The sequence below is a fragment of the Leishmania donovani genome, chromosome 3, assembly GCF_000227135.1.
Source record: "Leishmania donovani BPK282A1 complete genome, chromosome 3".
NCBI lineage: Eukaryota > Euglenozoa > Kinetoplastea > Trypanosomatida > Trypanosomatidae > Leishmania > Leishmania donovani.
In genome coordinates this window covers 1-15,235 of record NC_018230.1, presented here as the reverse complement: position 1 = coordinate 15,235, position 15,235 = coordinate 1, and the positions used below count along the sequence as shown (strand labels likewise).

Sequence of the window (15,235 nt, the reverse complement as noted above, 5' to 3'; positions counted from 1 at the left end):
CAAGTGCCTTCGGATGTGCCGTCTTGCCTGGTGGCGTAGAAGACGTGAAGCCAACGAGACGTGAGCAGACAAACACGATAGGAGGGAGGGAAAGCACGTGGTGGTTGTGATTAGGCGGAAGAGGGGAAGTGAGGGGGGAGGGATCACCTCGACCAAGAATCACGTCAACACGTTGTTGAAGAGGGGAAGGAGAGCGGATGGGAGAGCGTGAAAGTGCGTGCGAGGTTGGGAGAGAATAAGGGCCTGCTTGTGTCTCTCTTCAGGAAAGCCGAAGAGATGAGAAGCGAAATAGGCTAATGTGACGTATGGAAGAGGAGACGATGAGGCGAAGCGTCGCTGCACGATGAGCATCGCTTTGAGCTTGCCCTGCTTCTCTCCTCTGCCCTTCGTTTCGTCGCGTCTCAAGCGCAACAAGAGCGCGACGCGTCTTTCTTTGTTTTTCTTCGTCTCACTGGTTACTCGGCTTAGAGGAGCGGGACTACACAGCTGGGAAGGCACGCCATCAGCGCGGGCCGAAGTGTTTGGCCGCTACTGCTGCTGGTGTCAGCCAAATCAGCAGAGCAAAGCGGCAATAAGGCGTATGTCACGTAGAACGTGGGCCAACGCGCAGGGAGAGAGAGAGACAGCGCACACCTTCATACCCTCATTCCAGCACACACATACACACAGACACGCAACTCGCCACCGCGAATATCACTACCGCCCTCGCACCCCCTCGCTACTCGAAAACGAGATCAGCAACAAAGTGGAAGCGTTTCGGAGCGTACGACTTCACACATCGAAGATCAGTAATGCGGACGAACGCGGCGACCTCCTCCCCCAGCTCATCTTGGACGTCCCTCAGCGCCTCCTGCGCAGCGCTGAGCTTGTCGGCAAGCAAGTGGTAGTGCACGACGCCGCTACTCCGCCCTGCCTCGTTGCGCTTGAGGAACGACAGAGCACGCGGGAGAAACGACTTGCACGTAGGAATGTAGCCCATCAAAACACGGTCGCACTTGCCCAGCAACTCCTCTCCCACCTCGCGGTTGTCACCGCACACGGGGCGAATGAGGTGGTCCACCTTGTTCAGCACGGCATTTAGCTTCAAAAAGTCGATGCTATCCGGGTTCTTCTCAAGAGCGTGAATAGCTGCAACGTTGCCATGCATCGCTAATGGAAGGGTGAAGTAGCCGATGCCGCAAAACATGTCTACCACGACCTCATCAGCAGCAGTGACGGTCCCAAAGTGCATTCGCTCCGTCGTGTTGCCGCTGCTAAACATCACCCGCGACACGTCGAAACTGTAAATGACACCGTTCTCCACGTGTGCCGTGAAGGTTGGTGAGGCCGTCCACCGATTCAGTGTGCTCTCCATAGCATCAATTGTCATACACGACGTTTGGCCTCGCTTCCGCGCATCTCCCCAGCGGCGTTGCACGGTGCGTCGCAGCGACGTCGCACATTTCGTCAAGGCCGTGTCTGCCTGGAACAGGATCTGCAGAGATGGGCGGCGGAGCTCGCCAACGATGCCGTCCACGTCCAGCAGTACCACATGCACCAAAACCGGTGCAAAGGACTCGGCAAAAAAGCGTGCCAGCGGGCGGAGCTCCTCTACCGAGGTGCCATCATTCAGGCGAATCACCACGACGTGACCGTGCACCTCGAACTTGCGTGGAAAGAGACGCCGGGCGGCGTCGACCGACATTTCCGGAAAGGCCGCGCATACGTTGGTGGTGAAGATATCAATCTTATGCGGTGCGACGCCCTTGACAGGCTTGCGCTCTGCAGGGTCCTTTCTCCGCTTCAGCTTCTTGGCACCTCCCTTCGGGGCGGAGAAGTGCTTGAGCACGTAGTACAGCACTAGAGTCGCCACAGACACACTGAGCAGCAAACGAAGCGTTGCTGGCAGCATCGGAGTTTCCAATCAAGCGCTGCCCGATAACACTTGCGGTGGGAACTTGGTGGAGTAAAAGGCGCGACCAGCAGCGTGGAAAAATGAGCAGGAGACATAGGAGAGAGTGAGAAACTGCGAAGCCAACGATGGGGTTTTGTGTTGTGCGGCGCGCGCCAGAAACACCAAAGAAACCACTTCACATAGAAGACAGTGCACACAAAGCAAGAGTGTAAAGGGAAAGCACGCATGAGCAGCAGCCTATCACATGATTCACCGCGGCAATAACAGCCGTTGCGTCTCTTCCTCTCCCTCCTCTCTTTCCTTCACAGCCAAAGAGAACGGGAGCAGTTTCTTCTTTTTTGTTTCGAGAAAAAGTCTTTTCTGCACAAGCCAGGCACATGAAAGGACAGAGGAGTGCGACAGCCAGAGAGGACTGAGGCGGTCGCTCTCCACATTCGACGCATGATCAAAGGCGTGAAGAGGGGGTGGGGAGGGGACAGAAAAGTGCGTATGATGCGCAAATCGCACTTCCACGTACTGTAGAAGTAAGAAATAGAAGAATTTCCTTTAGTCTTCTCTGCTTCGATGCTGATCTGCTCGAATCAAGCTGAGGGTGTGCGCGGCGACACAAACAAATGACAAGGACAACGCAGCACAACAGGCAAAAAAAAAACAAAAATCCACACGCGATAAGAGAAATGTATGTGCGTGGAGACACTGAGGAAAAAAGGGAGAAAAGGGAAAGGGGGGGGGGAGACGGGGTGGTCATAGAGACACAACTCGGTGGAAGACAGCAGCAGTGGAGAGATACAGAGAGGCCCAAGAGGGAGAAGGTGATGAGGAACGGGAAGAACGGCACCGCAAACAAAAGGATGATCGCAGAGAGACTTCTCGTGCGTTGGGCGAACAAACGCACGCATGTGTGGCACCATCACGCATCTCCACACAGTAAGCGAAACAAGGCAACACACAGAGAGAATAGCCAAGCGCTTTAGTGCGCCGCCGCGACATGGGTGGACACGAAAGAACGAGAATCAGCCGAGCGACTTTGGCTAGAGGGGTTCCTCGACTGTGGAACTCGGTGCAACACTCCTCACTGCACTCCATCGCCAGCTAGTCTAAGGCCCTACCACTGTACGTTGTCTCTTTGAAGAGTGTGTGCACGGAGAGTACCACCCATCAGGCTACCGCCGGAGTCGAGAATCTCATACCTTCAGTCTCCGCACAGGTGGAGAACTCGCGGCTCCCCGTCACACATCAATATCAGCATCCCCACCTCCACTCCACGTTCCATTGTCGGGTAGTGCCGATCCAAGACCATCTGCTGCTTTTCTCTACTGCTGTGCAGGCAAATTGAAAGCATCGGTGCCTCCCCACTGTCCACGGAAAGCTTGAGAGTATGCAGAGGCGAATACCGAGGCGTCGCGATAAGGCAGACGCGCGTGAGAGCCATAACGGGTTCGTCAGCAGCCACCTTGCCACCGAACTCGCTCAGCAAGATGATCATAGTACTTCATGAACGCCTCACCAGAGCGTGAGAAAGCAGGCTCGAGCCCCAGAAGCACACAGTACATCATCACACCGGTTCGTCCTTTGCTCGCTTCGCGGTGAATTACCATCGCCCCGCTTGGGTGCTTGGGAGCGGGGGTCGTCCTAGCAACCTTCACGAAGGACGGCATTCACTTCAGCGGCGCAGTGGTATGGTCGAAGAAAACAAAACAGCGAGCTCTTCCGAGTAACTTGTCAGAAGTCTACTCGTACGCTGACTCGTTGCACATCTTGTAGGCTACTGATGCCTTGCCATACTTGTAGTCGATGTAGCGCACAACGTCATTGCACTTGCTTCGGCACAACGTCTCCACTCCTCTAGCAGGGTAGCACATTCAACGAACGTCTGGGAGGATATCCGTCAAGTCTAGATCCGCAGACCACTTTTATACTTCCTTGTCCACTGCCCGCAGCTTCTTCTGGTTCACGAGATACCGCGCTGTTTGTATCACTCCCGCTGCTACAAGGACCTCAGAACACCATGAAGAGCACAGAGTGGGGGGGGGCACAAAAAAAGTTCGCGATTGCCCCTCGGAAACGAAAAACACAAATGTCACTAGAGCCCAACCAAAAATAAAGAAACGGGGGTTGCACTCGTGATGCATGGATGGCCATACGCGCCATCATTTATCACGAGGCCCTGCAGCGGCGGGGACAATGCACAGTCTGGGCGAATCATTCGCTTTATTCTATCTCTGCCTATGAGATGATCATGCACACACCGCTCAAAAACAGTGAGAACACTCGCCTCGGGGCTTTCGTGCCTAGATATGCGTATGTGTGTATGTGTCTGTTTTTTCCTGACAGGTGCGACTGTAACAAAAGGTAAAGGAGCTGGCTTTTGCCCCCCTTTTCGGCGCCGCTGCTGCTTTTCGCACTTTCGCAGTTCCCTCCTGGTGAGCGAGAAAACACCTTCCATAAGAAGGCGTAAAAATGAATCTGATGCGGACAAGGTAAAGGCGACTTTCCTCGTACGCATGTGCCTGAATCGTCCGCACCTGCATCGCGTACCCCACCCCTTCCTTTTCCGCTGCTTCTCAACCAGCTGGTCCGCAGCGGCTGGAATAGAGAGGGGGAGGGATAAAGAAAAATGAGAGTCGAACAAAAAGAGGAGAACTATGGAGTGGAATCCGCCTCTAACGCTGTTCTCAATATGCGGCACGTTACGAAATTGCTCACGAATAGAGCAGCCCTCCCCGCACCCTGTAATACATGCGGCTCTTAGATAGTGTATACCAGCAGCGGTGTCAGTGCGGAAGGAATATACAACAGTAACAAGGTGAAAAAAGAAAAGACGCTGTGGGAGGAAAAACTATTAAGCATCCCCAAAACTCAGGAGGAGCAAAACGAGAAGAGGGGAAACTGTGATGCCATGGTGGCCTCCGGCTACAATACCTATTTGTGAACAGTAAAACGGCGTTGTTGTGCAGCCACACATACAAACGCATGCACCTAAATGCTGCTCTTTGTCTGAAGGTGGTCAATGCCCATGGTTTGGAGCGCTTCCTTGGCGCACTTCATGAGGCGATCGCAATTGGCAAGTGAAGTGTGTCCAATTATGCCGAAGCGGAACGTCTCGGCATGCGACGCCTTGCCAGGGTAGATGATGAGACCGCGCTCGTTGAGGTAAGTGTAAAACTTCTTGAAGCTCCAGCGTGGATCCGTTGGCATGTTCACGCACACCACAATGTCGGCGCAGCTCGGCTTGCTTTCGTCCAAGAAAAGCGAGAAGCCCATCGCTTTCACGGCTTCGCGGACAAGCTGTGCCTTCGCCTGGTACGCCTTTTGCCTCCCTGATAAGCCGCCGTCGCGTTTGTACTCCACAAGTGCCTGCTGCAGCGCCATCACAACGTGGACCGGCGGTGTGACGGCGAACTGACCACTCTTGTCGAACGACATCAGCTGCATGCTAAGGTCAAGTGTCGCACTCCGCGCGCACCCCTTCGCGGCCTCGATGAGCAAGCGGCGGGCCAGGATGATGGAGATTCCAGGTACGCTGTGCAAGCATTTGTTCGGCGCGGCAACGAGCACGTCGCAAGCCTTTTCGTAGTTGCACGGGATACCGCCAAAGGCACTGATGCCGTCAATGATAATCTTGGCCTTGGGCAACTCGCGGCGAACCACCTCTGCTATTCGCTCGGCTGGATAGAGCATTCCGGTGCTAGTCTCGTGGTGGACGAGGCCCACAGTTGTGATGTCAGGGTTGGCGCGGATGATAGATTCCAGAGCACTCATCTTTAGCTCCTCGCCTTCACCCATCTTCAGCATCACCATCGGGAACTGCAGCCTCTTCACCACATACGCCTGCTTCTCTGAGTACTTGCCAGAGTTGATGAGGAAGAACTTCCCGCCCGTGGGCGGGAAAATAGTGGAGATGGCTGCCTCGATGCCCATTGATCCCGAACCCTGCTGCAGGATGCACGCCCACTTTTGGGGGTCTAATCCAGAAATGGAAACAAGCTCCTCGCGGATGAACTTCACTGCTTGTACGAAGCGAATATCCCGGCTGGCGTAGTCAGTTAGCATGGCCTCTTTCACCGTATCCGAGGTCATCAATGGACCCGGGGTGAAGAGAATCGGCTTCTGAGTGGGCAGCATTACTCACAGTGATTCTTAGAAAAAAAGGGGGAAAGAGGAGGAAAGAGAGCAGGTGTTTGTGTGTTTTCCTTATCTTTTGCTGCTCCTGACAAATCAACAACGAACGAAGCTGGCTGACACCAGGCGGGAAATTCCACATGGAGAAGGTTGGAAGAGATCATTTTCATCGACGGGAGATAATCGAGCGCCCTTGGCAGCGTGCATGCTTAGCATACTAAAAAGACGCGGAGGCGATGCATAAAGAAAACCTACTTTCCGGCCACAGCGGGTGGCACTTCACCCGGATCACATCAACATGGCGTGCACATATCCTCACCGGAATCAATAGCTCACCGCAGTTATTTTTTCAATTCTTGACAGTTGCGTTTTCACAAACACTTGCCAAAGCACTTCACAAAGCGGATCATAGCGAGTAGAATGATGATATTCGAGAATGAAAAGACAGCTGGTTCTTCTACAGTTAAGCGGCGAGAGTACCATGAGGCACACTGCTTGACCGCCTTTTAAAGAGCACGTCTATCAGAATAGAACGGGCAATGCAAAAGTAATGAGCACCGTATGATTCCCTAAAAGACACGAAAATGAGATGATACGTTCCTTTTTCCTCAAAAAGAACATCTGCGAGAGCGCTGCAACAGAAAGAGAGACGCTCAGATGAAACGAACCACCAATGAGGGGAAACATCGCTCAATCAAGCGGCAGAAGCAAATGATTCGTGCAATTACAATGCGCATGCAAGACGGCAACTAAGAGGGGCGCGGATAGCCCACCATGATTGTCACTTACGCGAAACGAACGCGGACATATCATTGACATTCTGTGTACGTGAAGCCATACATTTAGATAAGAAATAGTATATACGGGAGGAAGTAGTGAAGTGTGCCTATTTCTGTCACCCTGCACACACCATCATTCTCAGAGTGGAGAAAGTACTCTAACGAATGATCAGCGTGCGAATGCTGTACTTGAGCGCCGAAATACGCTTCCGAAGCTCCGTCGCAACGTCCTTGTCAACGTCCATGATGAGGTAGCCGATCGCTTTGCTAGTTGACAGAAACTGCATACCGATGTTGCAGCCCAAATCCACCGCAATCTTGTTTATTTCGTTCAATGCACCAGGCACATTCGCATGAACGTTGGTGAGCCGGAAGTTCGACTTCTCCACCGGTGGCGGAACAAGGTGCGGGAAATTGACGGCGCCGGCAGTAACGCCGCTGGTCACAAACTGAGCAAGCGCCATACCCACCTCCACGCCAATGGCCTCCTGCGCCTCGCATGTCGACCCACCCACGTGTGGGGTCAAAATCACATTGGGAATACCTTGAAGAGGTGTTTTGTGCAGCTCCTTGTTCGACCCAGGCTCCTCCGGGTAAACGTCGATAGCAGCACCGGCGAGGTGTCCTTCGCGCAACGCCTTTGCTAAAGCCTCAAGATCGACAACCGTTCCTCGACTAGCGTTGATTAGGTAGGAGCCTTTCTTCATCAGCTGGATCTGCTCTTCGCCAATCATGCCTTTGGTAACATCCGTCTCCGGTACATGAAGCGTCACGAAATCTGAGAAAGTGAGCAAGTCGTTTATATGGGTGAACTTCGTGGCGTTGCCGATCGCGAGAGTCGGCACCACATCGTAAAAAATTACGTTCATACCGAGAGCTTCCGCAAGTACACCAACCTGGGAACCGATGTGACCGTACCCAACAATACCGACAGTTTTACCCCGCACCTCGTAGCAGCCTACATGTGTCTTGTTCCACACACCGCGATGCACCTCCTCGCTGCGCTGCGTGATCTTCCGCGACAACGAGATGATTTCCCCGATCACAAGCTCTGCAACACTGCGGGTGTTTGCGAACGGGGAGTTAAACACCGCCACGCCTCGCTTGTTTGCGTAGTTTAAATCAACTTGATTTGTTCCGATGCAGAAGCAGCCGATCGCAAGAAGCTTGGGAGCTGCGTCGAGTAGTGCCTGAGTCACCTGCGTCTTGCTGCGAATGCCGAGAAAATGAACATCCTTTATCTTCTCCAACAGCGCTTCAGGCGGCAGAGCGTTCGGTATATATTCCACAATGCACCCCTTCGCCTCCAGCAGCTCCTTGGCTGCTGGGTTGACACCTTCCAGCAGGAGAGCATGGTAGGGTGGGTCTATGAGGCCCGGCATCGTCTTAATTTTTGCGATTTCTGGGGAAAGCAATGAGGCAAGCGGAAGCTGATGTAAAAAATAAATCAGCAGGAAAGTACTCCTTGTTGCCAAGATAGGATGTGCAATCGACAAAATTACGAGTGAAACATGAAATGGGTGCTGACACCTTGTAGACCCACAACTCAAAGATTGACTGAGCGAGAGGTCGCAAAGAGGCAGGAGAGTGGATATCGGTAAGATTGCAAAAAAGAAAGTGTCCTCGCTCACGACAGTCAACGAGGGCTGTGTCTGCAGCACATACGGCGATCCCACCGAATGCGACGTCCACCGAAAAACTGCATTGGCGTTCTCAGCGGCAAGAGTGGCTTCAGACTTCACGGCAAATCAATTAACATAATCAGGAGATGCTGACTCTCAGAGCAGTCGGAATATTCCCTTTGTTTCAAGAAAAATGAAGAAAGCTAGAAGTTAGGACGTCGATTACATCCCGTGCACGGTAGAAAAAAAAGTTGAAGACTTCCAGAGAAAAAAAAATACCCAAACAGAGAGCTACGGGCGAGAGCTCACACAAACAAAAGAACCTGCAAGAACGTATCACAGCATGCTCATACAATAAAAAAACGAGGAACGCAACACAGAAACAAAAAATGAGGCTCCCGTTAACAAGGTCATGATTCAGATTTCCTAGAAAGCATCTGCTCAGAGTACAAACTATACCAGAAACGTGCAACTGCAAAAAATTTGCGCCTACGCGTCCTGTTGGCTGTCAGGTGACAAAGGTGATGACAGCTCCTCTGCAGTCTCCGCCAGCTGGACAGGCGAAAACCTTGGTGTTCTTTCCCCTCGCCGCTCTGCTTCGATGATACTCTGAATTCGGAACGCCGCTTCTTCCCGCACGGCCGCTATGTTGTGCGGCACGTGGAACACGCGCCGAACCGACACCCATTCCAAGCCGACTCGTAATCCACGGTCAGGAGAGACGAGAACCGTTTCGGACGCGAGGCTGACATCCACAATGTCACCTGTCACAACCATGGAAGTACCAGGAAGCACGTAGCAGCATCCTTTGCCCTGTATTTGCTTTGCAACATCTTTCGTAAGGACTTCCACGGCTGGTTCGATCATCGGCACCGCACCTAAATCAAGCAATGAAAAATCAAAGTATTTTGACGTGACGCATCCCTTTCCAGTCGTCATGAACTCAAGTTCGCAGTCGATGGGCGCACTTGAGCCAACAATCACCTCCGAAATTTCATCATCAGAGCGACTCCGCTTTCGCCACTCTTCAGCTGGTAACATAGGAACAGCGTTCTCGCGCGACGCGGAAGGAGACCTATCATAGCTGCTGCTGTAGGCAACCTCGCCGTTAAATTCATGCTTCACTGGAAGCGAGTCTGCCTCTATACTGGAATCGCACGGTTCGCACTTCATGTCGGTGACACCGTTGATCCGCCTCGGAAATCGGGCTGCTTGGCTCCTGCCTCGTTCCGATACAAATCGTAAAAACTCCAGAAGTGGTACTAGGTGCTTCTTGTCGGCTGCACCGGTGGTCATCTCCGAATGCAGGCAGCGTTTTTTTTTTTGCGCTTAAGCGGTTGAAACGGGTCGAAAGGTCGCCGGAAAAAAAAAGGGCAGAAGAATACACAAGCAGATGCTAAAAAACCGGAGCTAAGTGCTTTTCATATGTAGCAATGCCTGGGCAGCACATCTCCACAAGCTGGTCTGTGAAAGTTGATGAGCTATCTGTGTGTGAACTGCATGGGTAGTAGTGGAACGGCCTTTTGTTTTGCAGACCTTCGCTTTTTATTCTGGTGCAGAACAGATTATAGGCATTCTGGAGTACTCTTTTCAGCAACGGAAACCGCAAGCGCATCACCTGAAACAAAGTACAGTAAGTTGCAAAACCTCGCGGTTCAAGGCACTAGGCAAAACCATAGACAGATAAAACCCTTCTTTTGCGGTGCTTAACAAGCATCCGCGGATGTCACAGTCTGCTCTCTGTGCGAAAAGAAAATGTTTGAAAACAATAGCACGCATGCTCTCCCATTCCTTCATCCCCCCTTCAGATGCGACAGGTGCTTCACCGCAGCTTCCGTGCTTGTGTGAGGGCGTCCGCAGCATAGTTGCCGCCTGCAAGAACGTCCCCCCTCCTCGTCCTGGCAGGGATGGGACCATTGCCGCAAAGCCAGAGGGCAATATGAGCTGCTTCACCACGCTCCTTTCAAAAACGCCGTTTTCCTTGTGGCTGTTTCACAGAGATGTCACCTGGGAGTTCCTACAGGTCCGATGACCTCTTCGATGATGCCACTGCCTCGACCTCGCACACAGGACTGCGACAAATTCAAAGAACCGCCTACGTTTCACGGACACACTGCAAAGATGTGTCAGTTTTCCTCTCGCCCCCGCGCACGGTATACCACCCCACTACACAGAACAGTTCCCTCAACGCATTCCGGCAAAGTGGCCCGGGGCCAGCCACAAGGCCACCCCTCCTCATTATGGACTCGCGCCCGCACCTTCGCTCGCACTTTCGTCTCTTTCCAGTGACGGCCGCCAATACCATCGACTGAGTTCCAAGCGCCTCTTGACCGGGGAAGATTGCAAGCACAACCAGACACGCACAATACAAGTATGTTTTTTCAACCATTGTAATGCAATGTTTTTGCTTTGTTTTGGCCAATGCTTGCCTCTGATACTGTCCTTGAAGCAGTTCAGTCGTCTACACAGCGAAAAAAAAAACAAAAACTACCACAGTGTTTGTGGCCCTCTTGCCTCTTTCTGCTCACTTTCTCACCCTTTCTCCTCTCAATCATTCCTTTTGTCGCGTTCCTCCCCATGATTAACGGTATACTCGTGGCAGCGCCACATTGTAGTGTGGCCTTGGGCTCCAAGTTTCTCATTTACCACTTCCTCTCACCATTACTACTCTCCATGGAGGACCCTTCATCATCGCTGAGCACTGTCACGCGCAGCGGCATCAATCTTGACGACAGATACACTTGCTGCGTGTGCACGAATCCAATGATCCCTGCGGTGCGAAACAATCACTGCAACCACTACATCTGCCTCCGTTGCTCTTTCATGTGCGACTCGAGGTGCCCGCTTTGTCGCGCAGATGCTGAATGGGCCACAGACAGTGACCTCAGCTGCACAATTGGAAATGAATTGCGCGACGCTCTCGTCGCTGAGTCACTCAACCGGTTACGTTCTATTCAAGGGAGCACAAGCGGGGCGACAGCCCGTGACATCATTGTGGGTCATCTTGATGCCACTCGCTTCACCGTTGATTCGAGGAGCGTTGCCGACGATCTACAGTGCATTCAGCGCTATGAGGCGACCGTAGGCTGCACCAAGGACGAGGAAGATACCGATGAAAATTATGTGTTCTATTGCCACTCGCAACTTCAGCTGAACGCACTCCAGAGCACGAGGCACACACGCATTCTTTTTTGCACTGCACCCACTTTGTCGGATCCGACAAGGATAAGTGGCTTCCAAAGACTACGCGTGCTACACCTCCAGGGCTGCCGTCAGCTTACGTCTCTACCGCCTCTTAGCTACGCTCGTGACCTGCGCGTTTTAGTGGTCCATCGGTGCGGGATTCGCAGCGTCGGTGCCTTGGGCGACTGCCCGGAGGTTGAAACGGTGGTGTTTCGCGAGTGCGGCGAGCTCGCTGATGTGGCTGGTTTGACGCACCTGGCGAATGCCACTTCTCTTTCGTTGATAGATTGCAGCAAGGTGCTCGACGTCAAGCCGCTGTCTTCGGCCACCAAGCTGCAGCACGTGTCCTTGAAAGGCACAAGCATCAATAGTATTGCCGGATTGAGCGGCTCCGCTGCCACTTTGCACATTGTCAGCGCCGAGGGGTGCACGCAGCTCACCAGCATCGACCCGCTTTCAGCAGCGACGAAGCTGACGGAGGTACGTTTGGCTGGGACTGGCGTCGTCGACCTTTCACCTCTCCAAGCCAGCATGCCCACGATTACTGTTCTCGACGTGGAGAGATGCACTGAGCTACACAGCATCCTGTGTCTTTCTACAGCAGCATCGTTGCGCGAGCTGTACTGCGGAGGCACAAAGGTGAAGGATGTCAACCCTCTGAAGCCAATCGCACCAATTCTCAAGGTGGTCCATTTGGAGCGGTGCTCTGGCATTGAAAACATCGACGCGCTTTCTCAAGCTAGCAGCCTGAAGGAAATCGACCTAAGTCACACAAAAGTGCACAACATTGATGCACTGCGGCCCAGCGCTGACACCCTTGAAGTTCTTCTTGTAGGTCACTGCGTGGCGCTGAGGGACCTGTCACCTATTGCAACCGCTTCACACTTGCGCTGCGTCGACGTGCAGTCGACTGGCGTGCAGAATCTCGAATTCCTGCGGGCGAGCGCGTGTACCCTCGAAGTGGTGTGCGCCGACAACTGCCCGATCTCCGATATTTCCCCTCTCCGTGGAGCAGCAAAGCTGCGGGAGTTGCGACTGGCCAGCACCGCCGTTGACTCCCTTGACGACCTTCGTGCGAGCGTGCCATCCTTGAAGTGCCTTTTCCTGGGCGGCTGCTCCCGCATTGGTGACATTTCACTGCTCATGCACGCTACACAGCTTCGGGAAGTGTATCTCACAAACACTGGCATCGGCAATATTGAGGCCCTGCAGCCGTCAGCGGCGACTCTCGAGGTTGTTGCTATCGGCGGCTGTGGCCGCATCTCGGACATTACGCCGCTGCTCGTGGCCACAAAGCTGAGGCTTGTATACCTCTGGGGCACCAACATCAGCAACATACATGCTATTCGTTTCAGCGTATCCTCTCTGGAGGTGCTGGACATTGGAGGATGCGGCCGGGTGTCGGAGGTTTCTTCTTTGCTGAACGCCACGAAGCTGCGGGAGGTGCGTCTCCACAACACGGCGCTACAGAGCATTGAGGCACTGCGGCCAAGCGCCGGTTGCCTCCAGTGGGTTGAGCTGGTTGGCTGTACTCACGTTTCTGATATATCTCCTCTCTCCAATGCCACAAAGTTGAGGGAGGTGTATCTTACGAACACGGCTGTAAGCAGCATCGATGCACTGCGGTGCAGTGCCCCATCCCTCGAGGTGATTGCCCTGGGCAACTGCGCGGAAGTGTCTGATCTCTCAGCTCTCGCCGCCGCAACCAAGCTCAGAGAGGCGTACCTATGGGGTACAAAGATAAACAGCATCGAGGCGCTGAAATCTAGCATGGCATCGCTGACGGTACTTGAGGTGACGGGGTGCACGAAAATCTCGGATGTGTCCATCCTATCCGGTGCCGTGAGGCTTCGCCGCGTCGACCTGGCGAACACATCGATTACCTCCATTGATGCGCTGGTGCCAGTGGCATCCTCTCTCGAATTCATCAATGTCAGCGGCTGCATTATGATAAAAGACTTCGCGCCCCTTGGTGCCGCCACAAGTATCAAGACAATGTGGATGCGAAAGCTTCGTCTCGACTCCCTAAATGTGCTTCGCCCTGTCACCAGAACCCTGGAGAAGGTGGACGTCAGCGGGTGCCTGAACCTGCGCGACATCTCGGCTCTCGAGTCCGCCACGAAGCTGAGAGAGGTGTCTCTCCAAAACACATCTATTGACAGCCTGGATGCTTTGAAGTCCAGTGCGTCGGCGTTGACAGTCGTGAACGCCGGCAGCTGCGTCAATCTGACTAGTATCGAGGCCCTCGTATCGGCGACACAGCTCAAAGAGGTGAGGCTCAGCAACACGCGTATCAGCAGCCTTCAACCGCTCCGTGCGAGCGCGGCATGCGTGCAGATCGTCGACGTCAGCGGATGCGTGAACCTGAAAAGCACAACTGCTCTCGCTAATGCACCAAGCATGCGGCAGTTCACTCATGACTAAGCCCCGAATCCAGCCACGATCGTTTGCTTTCTTTCCATGACCACGCAGTGCGCTTCCACTCGGCTATGCCTGTGTGTGTGTCTGATTATCCGTGGCTCTCGCCGTATTTGCATTTCTTCGCTATTTTTTGTGGCCCTCAGCTGGACTGCTGCGTCTGACACGCTCGCGTCCTCTATATTTCGCCTCTGCCGCACCATACATCCTGGTATTCACAGAAGATCCGCTGTTTACTTCCTTACTGCTGCACCGCCTTTCCCTGTACTGCGTGCTCTGTGTCTGCCTCAACATCGGACACAGCAGTGCCGTCGAAAATAATTCACTGCTGGCATCCACCATTATACACTTGTGATGTAACAGCGAGAGCGATTGCTTCAGTTTATCCCATCTTTCAGGCCTCCCTTATTGTTCCGTGCATTTGTTTACCTCTGCATCTTTTCAAGAGTCTTTTCCTCATTCTATTCGTTCCTTTATCTCATTGTCAGGTGCTGTGACGCTCTACGTCGGCTTACTGCATCGTCCCAAAAAGAGCAAGCCCTCTCTCTGTTTATGCTCCGCATGTCCCGTCATCGGTTTCTATCCCCTTTCCAGATGCCTCTTCCTAACGGCTTCCTTTCTGCCGCTACTCACTCACGCTTTCCGTGGTTCAGTAGCAAATCACATGAGTTAGGGAAGTGGTGTGCAAGCTCACCGACTCTACCCAGCTGCATCCGACAAGCGACGCGGGTGATCCTCGTTGCGGTACGAGAACCTGTTTGTGTCCTCGCCATACTTCTCCAATCTAGTATTTTATCAGCACCCCGTGTGCCTCATGCAGATTTCCACTCCCACTCCCTTCACGTACTTGTCCTCTTCACCTCCCCATCTTAGGCTTACTTCCATCCCCCTTCCCTGCGTAGTGTGCCTCAACCGCTCTGCACAATGCCACTGAATACTCTCGGTCCAGGCAGCGACGCCATCCGTTCATTTCAGAAGACCCCAGAGCACAATCACCCCTGTTCTGCAACCACTTTTTCTCGCCACGTAGCTCGTTGCCCCAGCGACCACAATCTTCGTCGCGGCCTAACCGGATCGACAGTGCTCTTCCTGCGTCGGAGAGACATCCATCGGGGCCAAGATAGGAAAAAGTACGAGGGTTAGGGTTAGGGTTAGGGTTAGGGTTAGGGTTAGGGTTAGGTTAGGTTAGGTTAGGTTAGGGTTAGGGTTAGGGTAGG

General features: G+C 53.3%; 5 protein-coding genes across 5 annotated transcripts; 1 reads left to right on the top strand and 4 right to left on the bottom strand.

The window, feature by feature from the left end:
- Positions 1-718: 718 nt before the first annotated feature.
- Positions 719-1,891, bottom strand: LDBPK_030050 (hypothetical protein, conserved; the record flags this gene model as incomplete). The annotated part of the gene is made up of 1 exon (XM_003857923.1): positions 719-1,891. One exon carries the CDS (start codon positions 1,889-1,891, stop codon positions 719-721), a length of 1,173 nt encoding a protein of 390 aa, XP_003857971.1.
- A 2,982-nt stretch (positions 1,892-4,873) lies between these two features.
- LDBPK_030040 (2-aminoethylphosphonate:pyruvateaminotransferas e-like protein) lies at positions 4,874-6,019 on the bottom strand (the record flags this gene model as incomplete). The annotated part of the gene is made up of 1 exon (XM_003857922.1): positions 4,874-6,019. The coding sequence occupies one exon, from the start codon at positions 6,017-6,019 to the stop codon at positions 4,874-4,876; it is 1,146 nt and encodes a 381-aa protein (XP_003857970.1).
- Positions 6,020-6,953: 934 nt separating this feature from the next.
- On the bottom strand, positions 6,954-8,177 carry LDBPK_030030 (D-3-phosphoglycerate dehydrogenase-like protein; the record flags this gene model as incomplete). The annotated part of the gene is made up of 1 exon (XM_003857921.1): positions 6,954-8,177. One exon carries the CDS (start codon positions 8,175-8,177, stop codon positions 6,954-6,956), a length of 1,224 nt encoding a protein of 407 aa, XP_003857969.1.
- Positions 8,178-8,906: 729 nt separating this feature from the next.
- LDBPK_030020 (hypothetical protein, conserved) lies at positions 8,907-9,713 on the bottom strand (the record flags this gene model as incomplete). The annotated part of the gene is made up of 1 exon (XM_003857920.1): positions 8,907-9,713. The coding sequence occupies one exon, from the start codon at positions 9,711-9,713 to the stop codon at positions 8,907-8,909; it is 807 nt and encodes a 268-aa protein (XP_003857968.1).
- A 1,281-nt stretch (positions 9,714-10,994) lies between these two features.
- LDBPK_030010 (hypothetical protein) lies at positions 10,995-14,024 on the top strand (the record flags this gene model as incomplete). The annotated part of the gene is made up of 1 exon (XM_003857919.1): positions 10,995-14,024. The coding sequence occupies one exon, from the start codon at positions 10,995-10,997 to the stop codon at positions 14,022-14,024; it is 3,030 nt and encodes a 1,009-aa protein (XP_003857967.1).
- Positions 14,025-15,235: the final 1,211 nt, after the last annotated feature.